At 35.8% G+C, this 25,764-nt stretch overlaps 1 protein-coding gene across 2 annotated transcripts in view; it reads left to right on the top strand.

Moving 5' to 3' along the window:
- The window catches only part of CAMSAP2 (calmodulin regulated spectrin associated protein family member 2), a 91,000-nt gene that overhangs the window by 10,637 nt on the left and 54,599 nt on the right, over positions 1–25,764 (top strand). For both annotated transcript variants that reach the window (XM_005440103.4, XM_027806603.2), the window contains exon 2: positions 1,677–1,936. In XM_005440103.4, the coding sequence (XP_005440160.1) occupies positions 1,677–1,936 (260 nt within the window). The remainder of the gene's footprint in view (positions 1–1,676; positions 1,937–25,764) is intronic.

Below are 25,764 nucleotides of genomic sequence, written 5' to 3'. Positions count from 1 at the left end.
TTGTTAGTAGTCTGAGTATTATCTTTTTAAAAAGTAATATTATTAGGCAAGGGGCAAAGTAGTTTTGCTGACAGTATATTCTGGTCTGGATTCTAAAGCAGCACTGTCAGCTTTCTAGCCAAATTTAGGCTCCTGATTTAAGCAAATTATACCTGTCTTCCCCTTGGTACTCTAAACTGGTAAATAAGAAGAAATATCTTACTATTTTTTACCATCCTTATGGCATTTAAGAAAGTGTGTGTTAATATTTCTTTCCACTCTGTAATGTGTGTCTTCTCCTTTTGCAGCTAAAAGGCAGCTAGCTCTTCTTCTAAAGCCCGTAATAGAAGCAAATGAACTGCAATAGAATATGTATGAGGAAGAAAAAAAATCTGTCATTATCTTGTGATGGCATGTTCTGGTTTTTCTTTCTGTCCTGCTCCACCCTTATTGGGCTGTTTACTCCACCCTCTGCTTCAAACCTTGTCTGTTTATCCATTTATCCAGCTGAAGGCAAAGGGGATGGGAACCTGGAATTGCATCACTACTTTCTTATGCACTTTTTTCCTTGTAGCAATTAAATAGGTTTTTGCATTTGGGCTCAGGAATAGAATCACATGCTCTTTATCCCATAAATGCTGTTGGCTTAACTAATTTCATGACAAATGGAGGGTGAAATTCTTACATGGGGAAAATGGAGAATCTTGCAGTGCGTATGTCTAGAAATGTGAAGTCTGAAACCATTTCTAAGTTATTTTCCACTTCACTGATGATTTAATTTAATTTGTTCTGGTAGCATATTTAATTAATTTATAACTATTATTTTTGTGGTATACAATTATAAATATAGTCTGCTTGTGTACAGTATTTGGAATAACTGTTAGATTGTCTTGGAATGCTAATTTGGGGGTTAAAATCTCAGCGTAAACTTGACAAAATCATGCGTAGTTTTGTGTGGGTACTAAGTTTACTGAAAAAGGAGGAAAGCCACAATTTTAAATGAGGTCAGTAACACAGATAGGCAAGTAAGAATTCAGTATTTTGTCAGATGGAAATTGATAATCTTTTTCCCCCCTCTCTTTCCATTACTTTAATTTCAGTAAAACATCCATGTGTTTAACTGCTGGATTGTCTTCGTTCTGTGATGCATGATGTTTAAAATAGTAATCAAATTTCTCATACATATGTGAAACTAGAAGGCTGCTGAGTAGAAATTTCCCTTTTCACCTTGAATTATTCTGTGCCAAATATAATGTTTCGTTTCCATTTTGTTAGTGTAATAGACAGGGTTATGTATTTAAATGGGTGGTGTTCTGCCTTTATATGTCTGACCTATATAATGTTATGCCAAAGGAAATGAGAATGTTTGGGCATGTATCTGGAGAAGTCAAGAAATCTTGAAGTAATGGTTCTGTAAACCACAGGTTGGACTTCTGGTGTGGCCTTTGCAGTGTGGAACTGTGTTTGCATTTTTCTTAAGTTTCTATTTATACTTCAAATGTTACCTTTGTATGAAACTTTCCCCAGTGTTTTATATCATGATGACTGGTAAAGACTCTGGCCTTCCCTTGAATATGCTTTATTTAACATAATTTTGTGGTCATACATATAAAAACCCCCTAATAATATATCTATTCTTTCTGATACTGACTCATGCCTTCTTGTTTTTTGTTTCTGTGGATTTTTGGTCTTTGTAGAAAATGTTCCAGAAGAACTACGAGAACCATTTTACACAGACCAGTATGATCAGGAGCACATTAAGCCACCTGTTGTTAACTTGCTGCTGTCTGCAGAACTCTACTGTCGTGCTGGGAGCCTTATTCTCAAGAGTGATGCTGCAAAACCACTTCTAGGTCATGATGCTGTTATACAAGCTCTGGCACAAAAAGGCCTTTATGTCACTGACCAAGAAAAGTTGGTGACTGAAAGAGATCTTCACAAAAAACCAGTTCAGATGGTGAGTGTTCAAAGTTTGTATGTATGCTGTGTTTCTTCTATTCTGTGTACTCCCAACAACTACATACCTATCTTTTAGCATGCATCATTGGGTTGAAGTACTTCTCTCGAGTTAAATGTGATTCATTACTGGGAGGCTTATGATAGTTTTGGTTTGTTTTTTCTGTTTCCTCATAGCTGTCAGTACAGGTGTATTTCCTCTGTACTAGTGCTTGAAAACACTTGTCATTCTGCTTAGTTCAAGTGTTATATTTTTAAATATAGTGGCAATATGATTGCTTTGATTTCAACTTTACAGCACTGGCTGTCAGTGCATATTTCTGTGTTGGACAAGTGGTTTGAAAATAAGGGAGTTTTTTCCCTCCTTATAGAAATGTTCAGTTAAAAGTTTTAAAAAAAGACATTTGAATGACATGGGCAATTCAACCTAATAACATTCAGTAGTCACCAGTTACCTATTAAGTCAATGTAAAACACACAACAATGGTAATACTCTTTCATGGAGACTTTTAATAATATGTTTTTGCTTTATACAACTCCTAATTAAAACATTAGTGCAACAGATGAACGATTCTATTACTACCTCTTAAGTCACAGATTTTTTTTCTTGTTTGGAGCTGAGTTAAAAAAGATCTGTAAAAAGGATGGTTACGTATGGTTGTTTATAAAATGACAGTATGATAGAAAAAGATTCAACTACATTTAAAGTGAAGTATTTAAAACTATTTTCACTTCTTTGTTCAATAGTTGATACAGAAAATAAGTAAACAAAGTATGAGACTACAGAGGTTGATCTGACGACTTCCATTCTAATACACATCTTAGTCTTCCTCATTTGAAATCGCAGGCAAATTTCATTGTGATATCAATGGAACTACTGTTGCTATTATACTCTGGAGGTATTTGTGGCACAATCTGGTCTTTTCAGAGTAGAATACATTGGATACAGGGAAGAAAACATCTCATAGAGAAAAGACTTCTATAAGTTTTGTCATCCATTAGCTGAATTTAGACTTCGTAGTCTAGTTTTCCCAGGGTCTCTTTTGTTTGAATCTACCCTCTGGATTTGGCTGACTGCTCTATTTTAAGTCCTTTGATATTTTAATGGTCGGTGACCTGTAACTGCTACTAGAATGGAGGTGTGTGAAAATTAATACAGCTATGTTCTGTTGTCAGCTTATTAGCAACTTGTGTTTACTAACACGAAGACTAACAATTATTTGGCAGAATCTGACTGGGGAGCCTCTGTTATTTGATCAGTTGGTATCAAGTGATAAGTTGCAGGGGCTTTACAGGTGCAACATCAAAGCTACTCATTAGTAATTCATTTATTCCATACAGTATTGCCAAGAAGTATTAGGCCTCTTAGTTTATGCAAATGGTTTGGTAGCCACTGCTATAGAAAGACTATTTCTTCACATCTACTTTGTTATTTTTCATTTAAAAATTCTTTCCTGCTCATAGAATGCTTAAGATCTAAAGATACAAGTATTTCAACAATAGTAATAAAACTAGTTGGGACATTTTTTCCTTGTGATTAAGCTGTGCTCAGTGAATGCAAATAACTTGAGAGAGACTGGCAAAATTCCATCTGTATATCCTTCTTGAAAAGGAGAGCTCAGTGAAGAGCAAGTGGCATTTTAGTAAAAGAAGTAGTGGATAGCAAATAAGACATACTGAAGTACTAAAAAATTTGCAGGACGCTTGCAGCAGTCATGAGTGGTTTAGGAATAAGTGTTCGTAGAAGTCAAAGAATTTAAGAGGTTAAGAAATAAACTTCCTGACTGTTCACTTTTTTTTTTTTTTTTAATCGAGCTTAATTCTGTTCTTGTCTCTGAAGGAAGTTTACTGACTTGCATTTATGAGTCTATGGTCTTCCCATTTGATTTTTCTCATTTGATCCCTTTCTAGAGTAGTTGTAAGAGGCATCTCTTTTCAGAGTTGTCAGTTGAGATGATGTGTCAGTATTCCCTAATTTGGGTTGCTGATCTTTAAATCAGTAATTGATATTGCTTAAAATACAATTCAATAGCAATTTTGTATTTTTCCCCAGTGCTTGAGTGGGTGTTTGTGCCCATCTTTACTGTGTTGTTTGGGTATAATCCACCAAGTAGGTATTCAGGCATCAGTGTCATAACTGCTGACGTCCCCAGATTCCAGCTCTGCCCCCGTCACTTGTCCTCACTCCAGTAGCAGCAACAGATGAGTGTACTGATACTGTTGAGTTGGTTCTAAGTAGCTGGGCTGTGGCAATGAGAGAGAGTGCTAGAGTGGAAACTGGTTTGGGCAGAGGGCAGCTATGTCCAAAGTAATTGTTACCAAAGAAATGGCTGTGGAACTGTAGTCTCAATACTGATGTTCTCAGCCCAAGAGTTTGGATTTGTCATGCCATACTCGCGTCCCTATGCAAGTTCCTAGTAGCGATGCTAGATTTTAATTGGGAAGTCTCAAATGTTTTTCATTTTTATACAATTAGAAAATTTGGCAGAGGACTTCAAATCTGACTTGCAGTATTGACAGAGTTTTATAATTATCCCATTGATGTCTTCCAGTACCTCTTCCTAGTATTCCATATGTCACAGTTTCTGCAAGTCTTACTTTGTAAGACTTGTATCCTGTTTTAGAGCATGGAATGATTTTTCTTTTTCAATTATGTGGAACAGAAAGTTTGCATATGTAATTAAGTCATACATTCTTCTAGTAGACCAGATTGTGTTAAACATACGTTCAATGTAATTTTGAGTAATTCAATAGAAAAATAGTATCATAGTCATTTCTCTTTGCTAGCCTGTCTTCCCTGTGAGTAGGGGAAAGATGTTGGTGTGTGTTAGAGGACATTTGTTATCATCTGCTCAGATGTACTGCATTTCCATAGCAGAGTAAGGGATGAGTGTTAATACAAAATTAAGCTATGGAGAGAGATGAGAGTGTAGAATGTTTTTAATTTTACTTGTGCTTTATAGTGCATGTAGCTGTGGTCAACAGACTTGGAGTTCCTTGTACTGTATGTAGCAGTGATAGCTGTGGCAATTGTTGATTTACTTGACGTGTGACTACTTATTAAAGCAGGCATGTCAAACTTTGGCCTTCTCTGTTTCTTAGATAGTTATAACTGAACCTTCTTCTAGGAAGTGCCTCACGTATTGAAGTCTTTGAAGGAGAGATGTTTATGCAGCGGGGTCAGGATAGACGGTAGTTTCAGTATTAGTCATGACTGACTTGGCTGCATTAGTATCTAATTTGAGAAGCTGTGGATTACTCTGTGTGTGTATATCTGTATTATAAATACATAGGTGTATGTACATGTAAAAATTAGCTTCCTCCAGTGGAATGGGATTAGGAAAAAGGCACTTGGGAAATTAACACACAGTAACAGGAGCAAAGGCTTCTGTTAAAGACACCCCCCCCTTTGTAGGGACAGAGAATTCCATGTGAAGTCTGGTTTGTTTTAGTCTTAAGTTTGGTTTGTTCACACGTCTTTATGTTTTTTTCTGGTAGAATTGAAAGCTAGGTTATTCTTCAAGCTTGTTGTGATTTAAAAACTGAAACTGTCTGTTCCTGAGAGATTGCGTCTTGTGGTAATACCATAGAACTATTCAGTGGCACCTCTGTTTCTGTTCTCCTTGTATTGCAACCAATAAAACCTTATTTCTATGTTTATTTTGTTAAATCTTCTTATTTGATAGGAACGTCCTATTGCCTTTACTTTTGGTAGGGGAGCAGAAGAACCAAATACCATGTTATTACTCTCTAGGCTGAAATTCATATGGTCTTGGCTCTGCTCTTGGAATTGAAACAGTGCTGACCAAGAACCAGAGTGTAGTTCTCCTGAAAATTATATTTCAGGTCAGGACTACAAAAGAATTACCTGATGCTTAAGAAGTTTATGAAAGCTAAGTCACAAAAATATGAGCAAAGCTACTTATTTCTGTTGGCAAGTTCCAATTGCATTAAAAAAAATAAAATTGGTTGTGAAGCAGGCACTTCTATATGGAAATCATACATGAGATTTTGACAGACTATAGAAATCAGAAACAGATTAAGAATTCAGCATGGTTCTGATAATTATTTCATAATTACTGGTTTAATGCTTCCAGATACAATATGCATAGATTGCTGCTTAAGTCAAGATTGAATTTTGTATTTCCATGTTGATTTATCTTTTTTAAATTTTGCATTTATTTCATGAACCAAACTGACTTAAACCTTCAAATGTCAGGTAGACAAGAAGAAGGCAATTTAGGTTTTTTTTCATGTTTTTTCTCATTTATGTATTTGATCTCTTTATGTTTAAAAAAAACACTTTTGCCGTGTGGAGAAAGGAACAAAGAATAAGCATCTTAGTTCTCTGCTGCATGATACTCTGCAGGGAAACTGAAGTCGCGTAATTGCCTGAGCTGTGGACTTCAGTGCTGCCCAGTCTGTCCGTCATGTGGCAGGGCCAAAACCAACTAAACTTCAAGATTGGGGGATAATAATGTAAAATCTTGAATACCTGTTTAAAACCAGTGTGTGTTGGGGAGTATACAGATACAGTAATGCTACAGACTATTATAAGATTTGTGCTAAAAATCTGGTTTTTCTGTGCCTGTTGTATATTGATAGAGCATTTTCATCTTGGGAAAAAAAATTACTGTCTTGCAAGGTTTTTGCAAAAAAAACCCTGCATATTTAGTTCTTAAATAAAATTTAGCAACTAAAAAAAGGTTAGTGAATAACCTGGATATAAATACTATCTCCAGGAAAACAGGCCATACTTCCAAATATTTCTTATCATCTTATTATTTCAAATACCATCTTCTTAACATGGGAAAACATAGAAGGCCTACTAAGCATAGTGCAGTCAAGAAGTGTTACTTCTGTTAAAATTTGAACTCTAATTTGGAAAAATACTGTTGCAGAAAAATGTCAGCCAGCTGAGCAGCTACCTTAAACTCACAGCCATGTATAATTATTTTTGAAAAATACTGTCATTAATCAAGAAACACTTAAATCCTCCATACCATTCCACGATCATCAGCCAAAATACAAAGGGAATGAGAGGCTCAGCAAAACCCCAGCAATAAGTCCATAATAGCTGGTAGGATTAAAAATTGTTACCTCCCTAATTCTAAGATGTAATTAATATGTATGGGTTTTTAATATAAAAAGCAGTGTGTTGTCATCCAGATTGTTTATCTGTTTAACTGCAAATTACCTTCTTCCTTGAAGACGTCTTCAGTGAGGGAGTCTGGCAATAATTCTCTCTGTAGCAGTTCACGAATCTGGGCTATAACTGAGGTATAATTAGGTTTGCCTGTACTAGCTTTTTAGTAGTTATCAAGAGCGTGCATTTGAGGCAAATCTCCATATTTCTCCCAGTTACTGCTCTTCTGGTTTATGTTGTGGAGTCACCTTGGGGAGCATGAACTGAATTTCTTTCAGCAGCTCTAGGATTGCACCTACAGTAGCCCACTTGCCAAGGGTACTCATTTCACAGGACTAGAGTGGATTGAAGTGAATCCCCTGAGAAGAGAGTAGAAGCGATTCCTGGGACCTTTGCACCAGTTTTGCTTTTTTTATTGTGCCAGTACAAATTGCTATGTTAGTCATAGCCAGTGAAACTTCTGTGGAAGGAAAGTGCTGGTTTTGTACCCATAGCCAGAATCTGGATCTCATTCTGGGTAAGGCAGCAGACAGTGGGTGGTTAACTCGTTCTGCAATCCAGATTTTTGGTCTGTCTGACAAACTACGTTCATTTGAAATGACAGTTCCTCTCATCAGTGGACTGTTTCTCCTTGATGAAGGACTCCAGCAGCTCAACCATTTAGCTTGCAGCTACACGCTGCAGCCTCTGTGCTTTCATGCTGTAGAATTCCTTTAACTCTGTAGAGCAACAAAAAGTGTACTAAACACTTCATAGATGCCACATCTTATTCCTTTGTTCTGCCTCGAAGAACTTTTTTTCTGATTTTAGGCATGATGTAACACGTTTCCATTCCTGTGCTATTGTGAGTTACTTGTTGGATGAGGACATGTAAAAAGAATTTGCAGTTACTTGACTTGAGCCTATAGATACCGTAATTTGTATTACGGTAATTATAATATTGACTGATTCATGATACTCTAAGCATCTTGCATAGTAATGTTTCTCAGAAGATAAAAATAATAAGCAAACATAGTGGTGAAACAACCAGAGTTTAGTCTAATATGCTGCATAGAACCAGGCAGCTGTGGTTTTGGGCTGGGATAGTGTAATCTTTAGATGTTCCATATTTTTTGCTCAATTTCCAGACTCATTTCTTCACATGCATTCCTTGTAAGGTTCTCTTTGCTTGAAAACAGCGATCCAGTATTTTTGCTCATCTTGCTGTATCAGCTATACTATCACACTTTAGTCAGCATTGCACAAACATCTGTGTGATGTAGTAACCAAGCTCCCTCAAGGACAAGGTGCCTGTTCATGCTTTGGTCATGGTAACTGCTATAACTTTTCATAAAGTTTATTCTGCTGTTACCATTGTAACTTCCAGCTTAGGATCCTGTTAGCTTTTTTCATGCAGTTTATGTTGACTTACAGCCTGGGGATTTTGTTTTGCCTGCTGCTTGTTTTTAATTAGTAAGTAGAAAACGCATTTTTCTGTGTCATGTAAATAACAGGAGTGACTTGGGATGTGTTCTACAGTCTGTTAGTCTAGAATCCAGCATGTGCAACACAAATATAGGTTAGTGAGTTGTACCAGGGTTTCTTTTATTTCTGTGATTTTCTGGGACTGAAGAGTGTCTTTAAATCTAGGCCTGCTCCTTTTCTGAAACTGAACTCTGATTATCTGCTGCTAGTGCCATTCTTTCACACTGTAAATGATTACCTTGGCTCAAATCAAACTGAGTCACTTCTGTGTTTCTCCAAGCCAGTTGAAAGAAACTGCAGATTAAATAAAATTACATAATTAAATCATTCTATGCTTACTTATATTCATATGTATCTTAGCCTATGAATAGCCGAAAAGAAAAATTGCTGTAAGGGACCTTTATTTATTAGAAAGATCTCTTATGGGAGAAGAGACATTTATTCTTGGAGCATAAGTTTTGAAGGCTATTTAACAAGGACTCTGCATATAAAGGTAGGAATTAACTCCAAAAGATAATGTAGATAACCATATCAGAAATTTGTGGAAGGCATAGGTAACCACAAAGTCCTCTGCGTCATCCTTCGGATTTTGATGTAATGCTGTTTGTTCAACTTGCATACCAAGTGTGGCAACTAACGTGGAAGTTAGCAGAGCTACCAAAGTTATGTCTGTAAAGAATACAAGGGTATTTTTTGGTAGTCCTTTCCAGCAACTGTAGCGTTAGAAAACTGATCCCATCCACTTCCTTTTATGTTTGCAACTCTCCCCACAAAGAAAATTGCAAACCTTTGTTATTTCTCTAGCTTTAATTTTCATTATCGTGATTATTTTTTTTCTTTCTGTATCCTTAATTTCAGTACAAAAATCTATGTGGGATTTTGGCTTTATTCAGAGTTCCAGCAGTGTAGCTGGCACTTCAAATTCGTATTACTAAAAATCTTTGCATGGAAAATAATAAAATCTGATTGTTGTTCTTAACAACTCTTGTAGGATTTGTTTCAGTTATACAGAGCTATTGAATAGACTGTGTTGCTTGTATTGCATTGAAAGCATGTTCTTAGAACAGCCAATCCCTGATCTATACAGAACTGACCTTACATTTGCCTTTGCCAGATGAAAGTAGTAGGCAATGTTCAGAAATAGCAGCACATTTATCCCATGTTTATTTTAATGTAAAGTTGTGGCAGTTACATTTAATCTTTTACTTAAAATGAGGAGATAACATTGCAACACATCTTCCAGTGGAGATACATAATAATACTAAACAAACCAAACTGCTGCTGTTGGAATGATGACAGGAAATAAAGTGAATGTGTACCTCTAATGTAGTACCTCCCAAAGTCAAGTCTAATGCCTTTTCATGGGAAAATAAAGCAGTGCATCATTATTGACTGTTGTCTGTCTTGTTCACTTCCTTCCTAATTAGGAAACACAGGAGTGCTGTGAGGGCTGAAAAAAATAGTTGATATTTTTTCTGCCTTGATCAAACTAAGGTTTTGAACTGAAGAGCTTCTGATGGTATTCTTAGTGTTCCTTCTTATGCTGCTGTTAATCTGGGGAGAAAAAAGAAAAAGAGGGTGGGGGTTTAATTAAAAAAATAAACCCAGAACAAACCCCATGACAAACAGACCAAAAAGACCCCACTCCTGAAGCCCAACAAGGAAAAACAGTTAGAAGGAGGTATAAATTATGAAAGAAATGGTATGAATTAAACTTCTATGAATTAAACTCTGTGAAGTATGCCAGATACTATGTAGAAAATGCTTTCTAAACAGGTCAGGAAGTATTTTCATTAACCTTGAGAGAAATACTATTTTATTAAACATAGAGAACATTTTCTTCCTGTTTCTACATCAAAGTTCAAGTAGTGTGATTCAGCTTTTGGCTGTTGGTTTGCTTGCTGTGAACTTTCCTTGTATCTCTTTATATATGTGGAAAGGTTATTTGAATAGATGTTTAGGAATGGGCTTACTTCTGCTAGGTTAAGTATATTTTGGAGTATAGAAACTAAGCTGTTTAGAAAAAGGAGTCTATGAATTGTTTTACAGACTACTTAGAATGTATGTCTATGTAGTAAATTATGCTAGAAGAAATCTTTCTTAATACCTTTCTGCTAGATAGGGGAAAGCTAAAAATCTTGTATCGTTGTTAGCAGGCAGTTAACTTGGTTAAGAGCACTGCTTTCTTCCTATTATGGAAAATAGCTGCTTTTAGCTTAGGAGGTGTGGGTCTGTCATGTAAACATAAGGAGAACTTCACTACCAGCTCTGTATAGCACATACACACAGCAATGAGGGGACAGAACCACACTGTTGAAGGAATACAGTTTGTACTCCCCATGATGCAGCAGCTGCTCCAATATAGTACAAAAGGACACTGCTAATCTGCATTTGTTGATCTGCACACATAAACCTGGCAATCTGCTCACATTTATCAGCAAAGAATTTACTGTCATCACAGTAAATGTATCGTAACATTAAAATCCTTGTTTTTACAAACTCTGTGGAATTTAACAAGGTTATGGAATATTTTTGTTTCCTGAAATTGAATGAACAGAATGTTGTAAGGTCTTCATAAGTCTAGTCTTTTGGTTTGACACTTGGGAAATGTAGTAAATAGCAGTGCACCTCAGTAGTTTATATGAACTGGTGGGTTTTCTATGACCTATTAGGTTTATATGAACTAGTGGGAAAGTTTAGTAACTTGCAGAAATAATCTCTAAATTACCCAAAGCAAAATGCAGTAGAATTGGTCCTGTGTAAATGGAACAATTTAGGAATTGTATTAACACATTATCTGGTAACTTATCAAACTATTTAAGTTATAAATAGTTTGTAATAGTGCTTTTCAACAAATTGACTCTCTACTATAGATGTGGAAGATTTTCAGCTTTCCCCCATCCATCAGAAGGTCATTAGAAAGGGTGTCTCCCACTATAATATATTTCTTTGCCTTCCCAAACCATGACTCTAAGACTGGTGGATAAATAGCAAAGTCTACATCCAAAAGAGATCCTACAACTCAGTAATTTTTTAGAAGATTGTAAAAAGCTGTCTTTAACACAATTTATATAATCATTTAGCAGTAGCTAGAGATCCAGATCAGTCAATTGTCAAGACAGATGACACCTCTTAAAGTTGAAATGGCAAGTACTCTTTATAAGCTTTAAGTTGAATGTTTGGAACACGTAGCAGTCCGTATTTATGAAATAAGTTTATACAGTGTCAAGTGCATTGACATTTTTTTAACTGTTTGGTTTGGTAAAGGAGTGGCAGGTTAAAAACTATGAGCTTTTAAAGAAGAATAATTCAAGAAAAGCAGACTGAATATGTAGGTATTGGGTAAGCATATAATGGTGGATCAGATTAATTTTACATGATGTAATTCTTAAATGTATATAGTATATGATATGAGATCTCATATAGGAACACTTAGGTTTCTTAAATATTGAGCTGTCTTCTATTGTTAAAAGATACTGGTTTATGTACAGTATTGTTAATATTAACTAATAAATTGAGTTCATAAATATTGAAAGATAATATGTTGAAGTAAATTGCATAGTGGTATTTAGGCAACAAACCTACTGCAGTAGGTACTAGGTAAGTGCTGTCGAAGGCAGCTAGAAAATGCAATCGGTGTTATCAAAAGCATTTGTTGAGACATACAGAAGTTGTATCACCTTACCCCCTTTTTACTGATACTGGCCTGCTGGCCTACGATTTATAAATTAATCTCTGGAGTTTGGTGGGGACTTTATTTTGTCATGTTGGCAGTCAGAAGAACCCTACCATCAGAAAGTCTCCTTTTTCTTAAATTTCTTTCTTAAATCTTTTCTGCGGTATTAACCCCTTATTTTGTGCTGTCTACTATGAAAATTAAGAACAGTTTATTCCCTTCCTCTTTGTAGCAGCTTTTTATGTGTGGGCAGGTAATGTCTCTCACACTTGTGTTTCCCAAATGTTATCTTCATTCCAAATGTCCTCTGTTTGGTGCCAATCTTTGTTGACAGGTGGTACTGAAAAATGGACATAGGATTCAAACTGAAACCTGATCAAGGCTTGGAGGGCACAGTGGGTACTGGTACACTTTTTTGCAAACTGGCACCTGCAGTTGACACACCCCTGAATGTCAGCAGCCTCTTTTGTGTTAGCACAACATTTGTTGTATGCTCACGTTCAGGTGATTATGTTCTTAACTCGGATCATGTCTGGTGTTCTCCACCCTGATGCAGAAGGTTAATAAGACTTTTTTTTTTTTTTCTCACCCTTTCCTCCATCATATTAAGATTACGTTGAAACTGAATATACCATATATTAGTGGCATGTGCTTTGATGGAAAATACCCTGTGCTTGATTTCTCTTCTTAAGAGTGTGCTGTGAGGGAATAAACATTTGTAAAGGTTTCCTGGTCTATTGCATAAAAATAATTCTGTAAATCTGGGTTGTATGTTTCTGTGGGATTGTTTTATGAAGGCAGCCAGCTTTTGTAAGGAGCTCAGTTCACTTTTAAGTGCTGCATTACGTTAACACTTTTGATGCTCTGTGCAAATAAATAAAAAAAAGTTGGAGTGAAATACTGGGCTGTGTGGAGTCAAAAAAGAGAAACAATGGAATGGTCAAAATGTTGGGGAAGGAGAATTCAGTTCACAGTTTAGAACAGGTTTTACTCTCCCCCTGGCCCCTTAACTCCCCAACTCCGAAAAGCAAAACCAAACCTGTCTAACAATATTTAGAAGTTCCTTGTAAAGACATGTTTATGAGGTTAAAAAAACTCAACAGTGTGACTGCCCATAGAAAGACAGCAAATTAATGTAAATGATGATACAATTTTGACAGGGAAGCCTCATAACTTCTGTGCTGCTGAATTCTTTATGGTGAAGTGTATCTAATAGGTAGGTACTTGCAAAGAATGAGATTATTTGAGCTCTTGCTTTTGGTTTTTCTTCAGCAACAGGAAGAAACACAGAGAAGACGTAATGTGGTTGGAAAGTAAAATAGTATGGTAGTGATGGAGTTGATGAAGAGAAATATGTATACGTACTAGCAAAGATCTGCTAGACAGAAGGAAATACGGGTGCCAAGAGTCCTACTGAAATAATTTACTTGCTGAACTTGCTATCAGTTTTAGTATAGTAATTAGATAGTAATGGCATCAGTCAAATTACTCTAGTATCTTCTGAGGTGTTATGTTATCTCCAGGTACTCTTCAGTTTTGTTTTTTTATTGTTAGTTAGCATCACTAATTTTCTTTTTCTCTATGTCAGCATATGCATATGCCTGAAAATTCTTATTTTTCCAGGTCAAAGCTTTGGGGGGAAAAAAGAATCTAGCTAAAATACTATGTACTTTCAATAATTAAAAAAAAGATAATACCCATACGTCTCTAGGCATTGAGGGATAATTTGTCTGGTTTTCCCAGAACATAGGGAAACTGAGAACTTATGTAACAGGCTACATGTGGCTTGGGTATTATTGGATTGTACTGATTATGGGGGAGGAAGAAGGGTAATACAGCCTTGCTTGTTCTAACAAGATCTGATGTCTTAATGACTTAAACACAATTATGCTCTTATCTTACATATGGCTGTAGTGTCAATTATTTTAGGTTCATTTTCTCAAGCAACTGTAAACCTTTCCTTTACTACAGAAGACAGTACTTTTCTAATTACTATAGCTTGCATTTATTTTTTTTTTTTCAACTGAGGTGGAACCTTCCATTTCAGTGTGACTTGATTCTCTTCTTACACTCTCAAATTTAGAGGGAGATCTGATCACCTTGTTCCTCTGATTAATCTTCTTTAGCTACTTCTTGCACAGTTTACATTCTTTTCAAACCTGATCAGTGATGAGTTTTTCTTCCAGGTCACTGGTAAAAACAGTAAGAAATGGCGAGCCAATAACTCATCCCTGTAGTGTTTCTTGGAAGGTGCACCTATTCATTGCTGATTTTGTGCTCACAGTTGCATTTGCAGCATAGGTGACTAGATTATATATCAGTTTAATGTATCCAACATTAAAAAATTCCATTTAATCGGAATGTATTAGTATCAAGGTAGATGCCTTGTGCTCATAATGACGATCTTGCACTTGTAAGTTGCATTTATAAGTAAATTTTAGAAGTTGCTTATGTTTTCTAAGTTCATGCTTTAATTAGCATTATCTTATTTTTTTATATATATGCCAAGCTGCTTTTTGACTCAAATTATTTTGTATGAGATCAGAAGAAGGATGCAGGGCATTAAAATTATTTGTATTGTCTGGTGGCTTTCAAAAAAATAATCCATTGTTTAATTTCTTCTAGTCTTTTGGAATGTATGTCCCAAGTGTTCTTAGAATTACAGAAAGAATATCTACGTTCCTCTTTCAATCCTTTTGTAATTAAAAACACATAATATTTTTTTCTTTATTTGCTTGAGACTCTGAGATGAAGATATGGGTTATGCATGCAATGGGCAGACTTGCAGATAATCTAAAGGCTATGAATATTTCATGTACTTTCTAGAAGACAGAACTCTTGAAAAAGTGAAAGATACTAGTATCAGTTTGCAGATCGCTATCTATACTTGTGATAGAATTGGGATGTTTCACTGTAGACCATTATTTCTTATCCTTAAACACAACAAATGTCTTCGGTTGTCAGAGAAATGGCTACTAGCCATCTTCTTGAGGCTGAAACCTTGGACAGTAGCACAAAAGACCACCAGCACTTACTGTCATTTAAAATGGTACTGCATTCCCTGGGGTGATAACTGCATGTGTCTCCTGCCAGTTATGTCATTTTTTCCTGTATGAAGCTCTTGGTTTGTAGTTATTTTTAGATCATATTCATCTTGGCTACCATCTTGATGACTACATTAAATTTAAAATAATGCAAGACAGTTCTAATATTATTTTAAAATGTATTAATTTTTGTCCTTATTGTCCCTTTTTGTTGTCTTATCCAAACTGTAGTCTTCCAGATTGTTGTGGGTTTTTTTCCTGCTACCTATTGTATCTGGAAAAATACCATTCTTTTAGTATAACCACTGACTGAATTTGCCTTTAAGTTTTCCTGAAGGCATACATTGCTAATTTCTCGTTCTTTGCATTGCTGCTATATCTTTCCCAGCCCTTCTTTGAAAAGAATTTTAAATATGATCGGAATTCACAAGTTTAATCCTAGTCAAATGGTACTTTTTTGCCTTTTGTTCCCCTTATGAATGGCCAGTATCTATCTTCTGCTGGATATTTATTTCACAGATTCTTTTTTACACAAGTTCTTATAAGCATATTGAAGATAGGTGCTGGACTAGAGGAGAGTGAGCCAAATTCACTCCTTTGCCAAAGGAAAGGCTGAAATGCAGACCAAATAGCTACAGACTCTGCTGAGCTTCCTTCCTGAGCCAACACATATTGAGAGCAGTTCAAGAAGGCCCTCAGGATGTAGGTCTGAGGGAAAAATGGGAGATTAGATGGCACAGAATGGGAACTGGATCATTCGTGAGATTGAGTGATGGCTGGATGGGAGGAGAAGTGAAGTTACTCCTGAAACTACAGCATGCTGTTCATCAAGCAACAAAGCTTAATTGTTATAGAGCAACTTAAATTCTTTCAGCTTTTCTGTTTCCAAAAGCTTTCTGTTACCAAAAGATAATCAGAGCCAAGTGCTTGGAGATGCTTCCTGAAAGTGCTTCAGTTATGTTACCCAAAGGGCATCATCGATCTGTGACAACCCCAATAAAGCAGAGACCTCCAGAGCTGTGTGTAGGTATGGTGTGATAAAGCCTATTGCCAGGAATACCCTTTTCCAGAAGGATGACAAATTATTTTTCTCCCACAGCATAATTCCCACCTCTCCTCCTTTGCTTCTGGCAATGGCATCAGTGTATGTGGTACTTTACAGATTAAAATAATACATTGCTAATCTGTTGGCAACTAGACATGCTATTATCTCTTACCTTATTGTCGTAACTTCTGGGGGCAAAATAATGGATTGTGATTAAAACAGGAAAATACTGAAGAAAATTATGGATTATAATAATTGAACTTTCTGAATTTTATTACTTAATGTTGTTCATACATTAAACTGATACTAGTTACTAGCAATACATTCAGTTCAAATGGAATTCAGTGGTGAAATGTTTAAGCCAAGGTTAGTTTTGAGAAGTAATGTGAAAATGAAATTCTGTAGTGCACAGCTCAGGGAAATGCTTGCCTTTGAAAAATGCTGGGTTGTTGTGCACTATATGAGGGGCAGAAAGCATTTTCTTTGTTCTTATTTTTTCATGATGAAAGTACAGGTCCTACAGAACAAGGAAATTGCTTTTTTCTTTTCCAATTTGCCACTGAATTATCTTCAGGAGTTTCCTTCATTGCTCTGCCAGCAGCATTGTAACTAAAACAGTAACAGTTGAGGGTCACAATTTTTTCTTCTCAAAACCCTTTTCAGTAGAATAGCAGATCCTTATGCAGGAAAGGTTGACTGAAGGTCTTTGACTTACACATTAACTGATACTTCCAAATGGGAACATTTGCTGAGTGTGTCAGAGGCTTTCAGAGAATTTAATCTTGAAGTATTTGCTTGAGTATGAGAAAAAAAATCTTCAAGTGAGAAGTCAGGGTTTCTTTTCACTGAACGTTCTGAAGCCTGCAAATATAATAAATACTGTCTTAAGGTGTACCTTTTCCCTGAGAAAAAATAATATATATCAATATAAAAATATATCAAGATATTTGAATTACTAGAAAATATAAATGAACCTGTATCTTTATTTGACTGGAAATGGACATTACCAAACTTACCAAATAAAATCTATTATAGAAGAACTAATTTAAAAATAACAATCGAAGTTGTCTGTTCTTTGTCTGGCATCTTAACGTGACAAATATTTTAACAATTATGCAAAGTTGTACAATGCACCAAAGCTTGAAAACTGCTACTCAGTTTTCAGTTGAAAAGGCTGAATGTCTTTATGTAGATAGTACTTACTAAAACCATACCAGGTTATTTCCTTTTATGAACTTGTTCAGTTTTATCCCAACTGAAACTGACAATTAAGTTTTAGTTCTTGTTTAAAATGTGTTTATAAATACTGTAACTACATGCTAATCACTATTTTCCACAGTGTTTTTAGTGAAAGGAATTTCGAAGGGCTTAATCTATAGTTCTTGGATGTTAAGGCTATTCTTCATTTATAACATCTATCCCACAGTTTCACTTGTTTTGTTGTCTTATCATCCTGAAATGTGACATTTTTTTTTCAAAAGAACTATTTCACTCTTAGGTGAATTTAGGTTATCTCTTTATCTAAAAATCCATTTAAACAATACAATATATAGTTAATACAAAAAAATAACTGTCCAGTGAATTTACTACACTGCTTTTGTCTCAGTCTTAGGGTGTGAGCTGCATGATTATGTATGATTATGTCATGGATGCTACTAGATATTATTTGGTGATTTGCCAAATATTTTAGGTAGGTTTCTCTTAGGTTTAGAATTTTTCAGAATGTTAGTTTTATGAAAGCATTGGAATGACTGTTCCTAAATGGGGGGCAGGAAGGGGAAAAAGTGACTTTAGGCTTATCTGGAATTGATGTCACAGATTGTACAAAAACTCACAGTCCTTCTATCTCACATCTGAAAATATCACCTGTTCCCTATATATTGGAAGTAATCTAACTTGTTGGAGCCATCAAGATACATGCACTTCCAGTGGAAGTTTATTTTATTCCTGTAATTTTAAACATTAGTTTTTGTTAAATTGTTTTTTTGTGTTAAACAAAAAATTGTTTAAATTCTTGTCAGTCCAGCGTTCGGTCTCAAAGGCTAACTTTCATACTTGCTGCTGTGAAAAAGCATGTCACAGTAGACTTATATATTTACAGAAACTGTTTTTGCAATCTTGTACATGTTTCAGATGCCTTTTTAGAGGATGCAGTTAGCTGCATGTGCGTAAGCAGCTTGAACCTGATTATATATTGAAAGCTAAATGATTTTTTTAAGGTGAAATTTGAAAGCTTGGTAGGTGGCTTTTTTCCCCTGAATTAGATTGTTGTATATTTCAATATGCAGTAGGTAGTGCTTAAGGTAGGGCTGCTTACTATTTCAGTGAAATATTTATTAAATTAATCAAAAGCAGAATAAAATCTGGAGACTGAGAAGACTATCAAATTGGGCCTATATATATTATTATTTAGTTAGTTTTGTGGAAGAATTGTTTGTCTTTTATCTCATCAAGCAGTGCACTTTACCATGATATATAGAGGTATATTTGCAGATATAAATACATTCACTACTATATCTTGGCAGTACATTCATTAACGGTGTCTAGGAGAGAGTTTAAATTGTTTATTCCAGCGTCTTGTTGAAATACCAGGGTGTAACGACAAGTTTTCATGTTGGATCAGGATAACAGTGGAATGAAAAGGTCCCAAGTTTGTGAACAGCTGAACAAGACCTGTTAGGCACATGTACGGAACAATAAACAATGGATGTTTGTAATGTTTGATTACTCTGTAAAAATAATCTGTTTAAAACCAAACCATTATTTAATATAAACACCAGTATCTGTAAAAACTAAATTGGGAATATTATTTCTGTGTCTTACTGTGCACAAAAAATAAATCAGTGGCAATGCCAAATCCTGGAAAGCTAGGAAAAGTCAGGGTGATGTTTTTATTTGTAGTCTTGGGACTCAGACAAAAGTGTGATGTTAGTCTCCAAATATGACAACTTGTCTCGTTTGCATCCCAAAGGGATAATGCTGGTTTGAGTGCTTGATTCATTCTCATTGTTGAAGGCCTGCTGTAACATAATTTGCTACATGCGTTCAATGTTGCGCTGACACCTTATTCCTATAAGTATACATATATGTGTGTGTGTAAAGTTGTGTATATATATAAAGAAATTTGGAAGAGCCAAACATATTAGGCCAATAATATTTGCCTATAAGCAGGCAAATAAGACATTAAGAATGTAAAGACCCTTAGGTTTCAGTTCACTTAGCATTAGGTAGCACTTTTAATGTATTAAAACTGGCTTCCATTGACTTCACTACAGCTGCAAAATGAGGTGTCAGTATGTGACTGTCTGAAGACAAATGTCCAGAAGTTAAAGATCATAAAATTACTGAACATAGGAGTGAAGCTGTGAGCATTCAGCTGGCTACCAGGGGACTCCCAAGAAAGCCATAAAACATATTTTTTTTTAAATTGGTTGATCTCTGGGGTTTTTTTTTCCTTGCCCTCTTGTCATAATGTCAAAACAGTAGTAAGAATGAGACCTGAAATCCTCTTGCATCGAATTAGGTGAGCGTGCGCTTCAGTCATCATCAGAACTTCTAGATACACAGTGTAGATCTGTACTCTTTGATTTAATGGAGTAACTGATGGAGTAGTAGGCTGTCACATGCAGTGTGCATCATTTAACAGATGAGAAGCATTTGCCGGTTGATATTTTGCATACTATTAGTGGTGAGACTTAAGGAATCTTGGATTTTATATTAATTTGTCAGATAATTTTTCCAGTTCATGTCCCTGTCCTACACTGTAACATTCTTTTCACTTCTGTTCAAATCTCAAAGAATTAAGATAAAGACAGGATTCAAATTAACTTTTATAATTTGCCATTGATATACCTAGATTGCCAAAAGAATTTATAATTTACATGAAGAGAGCCATGGTATAGTCAGTTAGGGATTGATGGAAAAGCCATTTTAAAGGTTGTGTTAATGAATGATAGAAGTATTTTAAATAGTGTTCAAGTAAAAAGTTTGAAGACTCACAGTGTTCTTTATTTTGAACCATTTCATAGTTGTAGTCAAAGCTCTCTGTAGATCAGTATGGTCCAGCTGGCTGCCAGCCAGCTTGCAGCCTTTTCTGCAGTGGACGGAGGAAGTGAGTATCTGAACAGCAAATGCTGTTCAGAGTGCTTCCTGCTACGCTGTAACGTCCCAGCGTACGGCTTGGCTTGCTGCTCTGGGTGAGGGATGAAGGTGGGAAGCACATTTCCTTTTGTGTGACTGCACATCCTGGGACAGCACAAGGAAGTTGCAGGCTGCAATGCACAGAGAAGAAAGCAGTGAGAGATGCTAATATTCCTTTTGTCTGTAGTAGCTGCTCTGGTTGAACCTTCCTGTGCACATTGGAAGTGCAAACTGATTTTGGTTTGACTATTTCCTTCAGTATGAGTAATTTGCATTAACAGCTATTTTCTCATCTGCAAAAGTCACAATCAAAATTATTTGGATTTGATACTTCATTTTGAGGTATCTGAACTGTATAGCAAGTGTTACACCATATGCTTTTTGATAGTCAGTATTTTGCACCTAAGTGCAAAGAGGATGAAGAGGAAGAGTGCCAACTACAGTAGAAGGCATGTGTATTAATATTAATGTTCCTATCATTTTATCTGAATTGTTTTTATCTTTGTCATTTTTCTTTTGCAGCAATATGAGAATTTTGAATTGTCTTTATGAAATAAAACCTAGTGATTTTTTACAGGTGTATGTGTGATTGATCTCCATCAATAATTAAAAGCTTGTGAAATACTTCTTCAGTCATCTAAATCTTTCACTTCTGTTCCTGTACCTTTCTTCTATTGTGGGTTAATAAAATAATGCTTTAAATTAATATATCTGTGTAGCTGCATTTTATATGCTAGATGACATGTTACTAGAAGCTAAATTATCACAGGACCCTCTGTTCAGGGAGAAACCATGTGTGCATTTCTCTTGTAGGCCTGGCATTCATGTAGCCTGTATTGTTTCTTGGGGCTCTACAGTGGCTCTTTGCCTTGATTGGTATGTGTATCTACGTATCCAACATGTAACTTGGAAAAGACTTTGTATCTTAGTTCTTCAGTAATATATCTCAAAATAATTGCTCTGTGTTTGAGGGTGAATATAATGAGCTGTATCTCCATGTTAGGAATGATTTGAAAAAATCATTACAAATGGTGTGTTTAGTTTTAATGCAGGTTAAATTTATTAAAATTTACTGTTTAAATGTTTTAGCAGGTTTTGATTATGCCTGGATGTAAAGAGTGAAAAGATGATGATAGAAGTTCTTTTGAAAATGCATTCTTAATAGTAAATAATGTACTGAATGATAGGGGAAAATCCTGTGCCAGAGAGGTATATATATTACACATGATAGTTCACTTCGTAGTCACATTTCCCACAGCATAGAACATACAACTGATAATACTGCAAAATGTTATGATTCAAAGGGAAATTACCTAAGAGAAAAGCAGTAAAGAAGCAATTATAATGAGTAACCTTTATAATCTGAAGGAGTGAAGAGATGAGGCTAAAAAATAAATCAAACTATTCTGGAGAGTAACATCATCTGTTTTCTTGTTCAGCTTGGAATGAATACTTAACAGCAACTTAAAAAATAATACTCTGGGTAACTTTAACCTTTTCTTGTGATATAACCTGTAATCTTCATTACTGTGAAAATGCTGCAAATGACAAATGCCCCGAAGGACTGATTAGCATCATCTATATTGCTTGGCATGCAGGTGTATCATATCTGGGGAGTGGGTTTGTGTTAATGACTATAAGATGAACCAGTTTCACCAGCTATGGAAAAGTATAGGAAATAGTCAAATAAACCCCCATGTTGTTTATAAAAGAATAACATACTAAGAAATGAGAAACCAACTGAGCAACAACAGTTCAGCTTACTTATATGCCTCCTCTATGGCAGAGTAATTAACATTATTAAGTAAACCCCAAGTTATCTGAATTTTATTCTAAAGTACATTTTAAATTATTTTAAATATTTGCAAGTTGTTATTAAGTTCTTCTGCCCAGTCTTTCATATCTATAATGCATACTATAAGAATTTCCTTTGCAGAATTGCTTACTGGTTTGGATTTATCATACGTTTTGGATGATCAAGTAGACACTGTAATGTATATTGCCTGTTACTTGTGACCAATATATGTGCTGTGATATTTCTTCTTTAGTGAGAGTTATATACCAGCTTTTCTAATAGCATCCATTCCATCTTGTACTATCACAATATTGATTTTTACTTTTTGAAATACTATGGATTAGCCTGCCTATACAGACAGCGGTTTAGGTTTGATAAGATTTTCCTCTGGGTATTTGGGTAACATAAGTTACAGATACTGCCTTCAATTCTGATACAACATACTTGAAGCCAGTTATTTTAAAATGGTTGCTAAAATGTCCAGTAATGCATCTCACATGTAGTGTAGACAAGTTTCACAGTAATTGTTCTTTCTTTTTTAAGTATTAGGAGATCACAGAGTTTGGATACTTGAAAAGAAAGAACAGATGACAGTTAAGTTGTAATTTTATTGAGAAGGACGTGGGGAGGAAAAAAAAAAACACCACAACACCAAAACCAAAACACAAAAAACCAAACAAACTTAGAGCAAAATAAGGCATTCAGAAAAAAATCGGGAAACCACAATTTCTACTTTGCTTTTAGTCCAATGGAAGAAACCTGTCAATTAATTTGTTGCAGCAGTACCTTTCTAGAGATTTCTGACTTGGCTTGGTGTCATTCTTCTGCAGTCCTTACTATTCATACCACTTACTCTCCAACTCTTCCAAACAAAACTGTTTTCAGTTCTACACCCAAAATGCCCAGCAAGGATTTTTGTTCTGTTGCTGTACCCTTTTGACCGACAAAACAGCATATTTAAACAATTAAACTGCCTGAATCTTGCCAGGAATTACATGCTTTTAAACACACTACACTTCTACCTGTTGTTTGCATGGGGCCTGCACTGATCCTTCTGTGGCACTGCTGGTGGGGCTTAGTGTTTACAGCTGTTGGTCTGTAATCCATCATTTAAGGACAGCTATAAAATCCTTTCCTTTCCTGTTCCCTCCCCTCCTCCCTTTGTCTCCCCTCCTCTTTCTGCTTAGCAAGATGATTTAATAGTTGGGGTTCATACATGGGCATCGCTCCTTTTGCTGAAGCAAAGGTTTCATCATTAATGCAAGGGGCTTGTGTGGTTTCTGGACAGTGTGTGCTGACACATCTTGTGCTTGCAGCAGAGCTTCAAAAAATACTACTGGTATTTGCTGCTGTTCTTGGAAGCAGAGCAAATATGTACTTACATTCTAGTAATCGCCATCTTAAGTCACTGAAATGTGTTCCTTTGAAAATGAAAGGATAGGAGTTACTATTTTTCATGTTTCTGTATTTCATTTTTCAGTTCAGCTGTTGTCGGTTTTGTTTCATTTATTGCGCTGCCCTCTTACTCAGCTTGCCTTAGTTGGAGGAGTGGTATTTTGCCAAAGACAACAGTTGTTTATTACAATGTGAATAGGTTATTGCCGCAACTGACTTTACTGTTTTGAGAGCTAGGAATTATGCAACATCTCCTGGAATAACATTATGAACCAAAAAGGCATGAGGACGCGATGGTGTGTTTCACTGTTTTAATCTTTAAATAGACTTACAAACTGGTAGTTATTTCATTACCAAAAGGAGGTGGAGGAGGGAGACTTTTCCAGTTCTTTTTCATGCCATAAAAATGTATCAGTTTACACACAGATGCTTGTAAAGAATGAGAACAGGCATCGTTTTACCTTGGTTGCCAGTTAACTGAGACGTAGTGTCTAGTGCAAAACACTGTCCTGTTCTATCTTCATTCTTTGGAGAAGAACATTCTAGCCTTTTCTATGAGTAGGCCACAAGCTAATTACCATTTTCCTTTTTAAGAAGAAAGTTTTCTTGGAAAGAAGATTTACTCCCTGAAGATGGTATCATATCTCTTAACTATTTTTCATGTCTCTATCAAAGTAACTTTTAAGAAAAGCTTTAGTTATTATTTCATTGAAATTCCAACTTTTCTGAAGAGCTAATAGAAAGACGATCCATTGCCTTACTAGTACGCTGCTGAAATTCCAGTTTATTTTCAAAGTGGAGTGATGGTTGACAACAGAAGGGGGTATTGTAGGTATCCTGTCTTCAACACAATCCTCTTCTGCCCAGCAATCTGCTCCTGGTGATCTCCAGCAGTTACTTAAGCAGACATAGCCTGCATGGCCCTGTGCTTAACAGAAGCTTGTAGTCATGGGGGATACAGCCAGATGTTCTGCAAAAATCTGTAGCAGTGGATGAAGTGGACATCCCTGGGTGCAAGTAATGTATTAAAAAAATTATTGGTACAGCAGGATCTCTGTGAAGGCACGCAGATTGCTCGTTCTTCAGTATGCTTTACATACATGAGTAGAGTTAGTTGGGAAGATGAAAAAAACAGATCATAAAGTTTACATTAAAACAATTGTTCTATGCCTGCGTCTGTGTGTGTATGAGCCCTTCTCTGAAGGTGACCTGCTTTACTTTAGAGGTTCAAGATCTGTCTTGAAGCATGGTGTTTAGTCCAGATTATCTAAACAAGTGGAAAGGCTTTTGAATGTATCTATCAAAACAAGCATCACGTACCTTTTCCACTTTGGCTACAACATCACTGTAGACCATGTCCTTGTGTAGCAGCACTGTTGTGGCTGGCCTGTTGCAATCCTTTAAGTAGATGAAAACATGTTGGTCAGCTGTCTTAGTAATGCTGTTAGCAGCTTGTCACTAACGGTTTTACTACGTTAGCAGCCATAGAGAAACAAGTTTCTTGTGATCAGTATAATTTTCTGTGTCTGTTTTCATTTCTTTAACACTGCTGATAGAGTTTAAGTAGGAGACTGGGAAATTTCTTTTGACCTTGGCTATCACTTTAGAAGAAAATGTTTGACGAGGTCAATTTCCCTCTCATATCTTACTGTGCTTATATGGTCTATAAATGTGATATTCCTATAAACCTTTGAGGAAAAGGTCAAATAGCTCCTATTCGTAATGTAATTGCCATTGCAGTAATGAGCTTGATGACCTTAGTTCTCTGCCCTTTTTGTGATTAATAAAGAAGTAGCAAGGAAATTAGCAGGAGGCTGTTCATATGCAAATGCAGGAAGACTTTGTATTATGTCTTCATATAAAAATTGAAGCTAGTTTTCCTCTTTTTGAAGATAGTATGTAGAAATGATCAGCATAATGTTTTGATTTCTTTAGCCAGAATTTTCCTAAATCAATGAAGAAGGCTGAGCCTAAGAAAGATTCTCATGTTTCTGTCCTAAGAAAAGGTTTTTGTACATCAGCAGTTTAACAAAAATCACAGAAACATTTCATAGGTTCTTGAGCAGCAGCTTTAGAAAAATGCGGTGATATTTGATGTGACAGAAGAAAGTTGTCCCTAGGTCT

Source organism: Falco cherrug, chromosome 12, assembly GCF_023634085.1.
Source record: "Falco cherrug isolate bFalChe1 chromosome 12, bFalChe1.pri, whole genome shotgun sequence".
Lineage (NCBI taxonomy): Eukaryota > Metazoa > Chordata > Aves > Falconiformes > Falconidae > Falco > Falco cherrug.
This window is presented reverse-complemented; position numbering and strand designations above follow the sequence as displayed.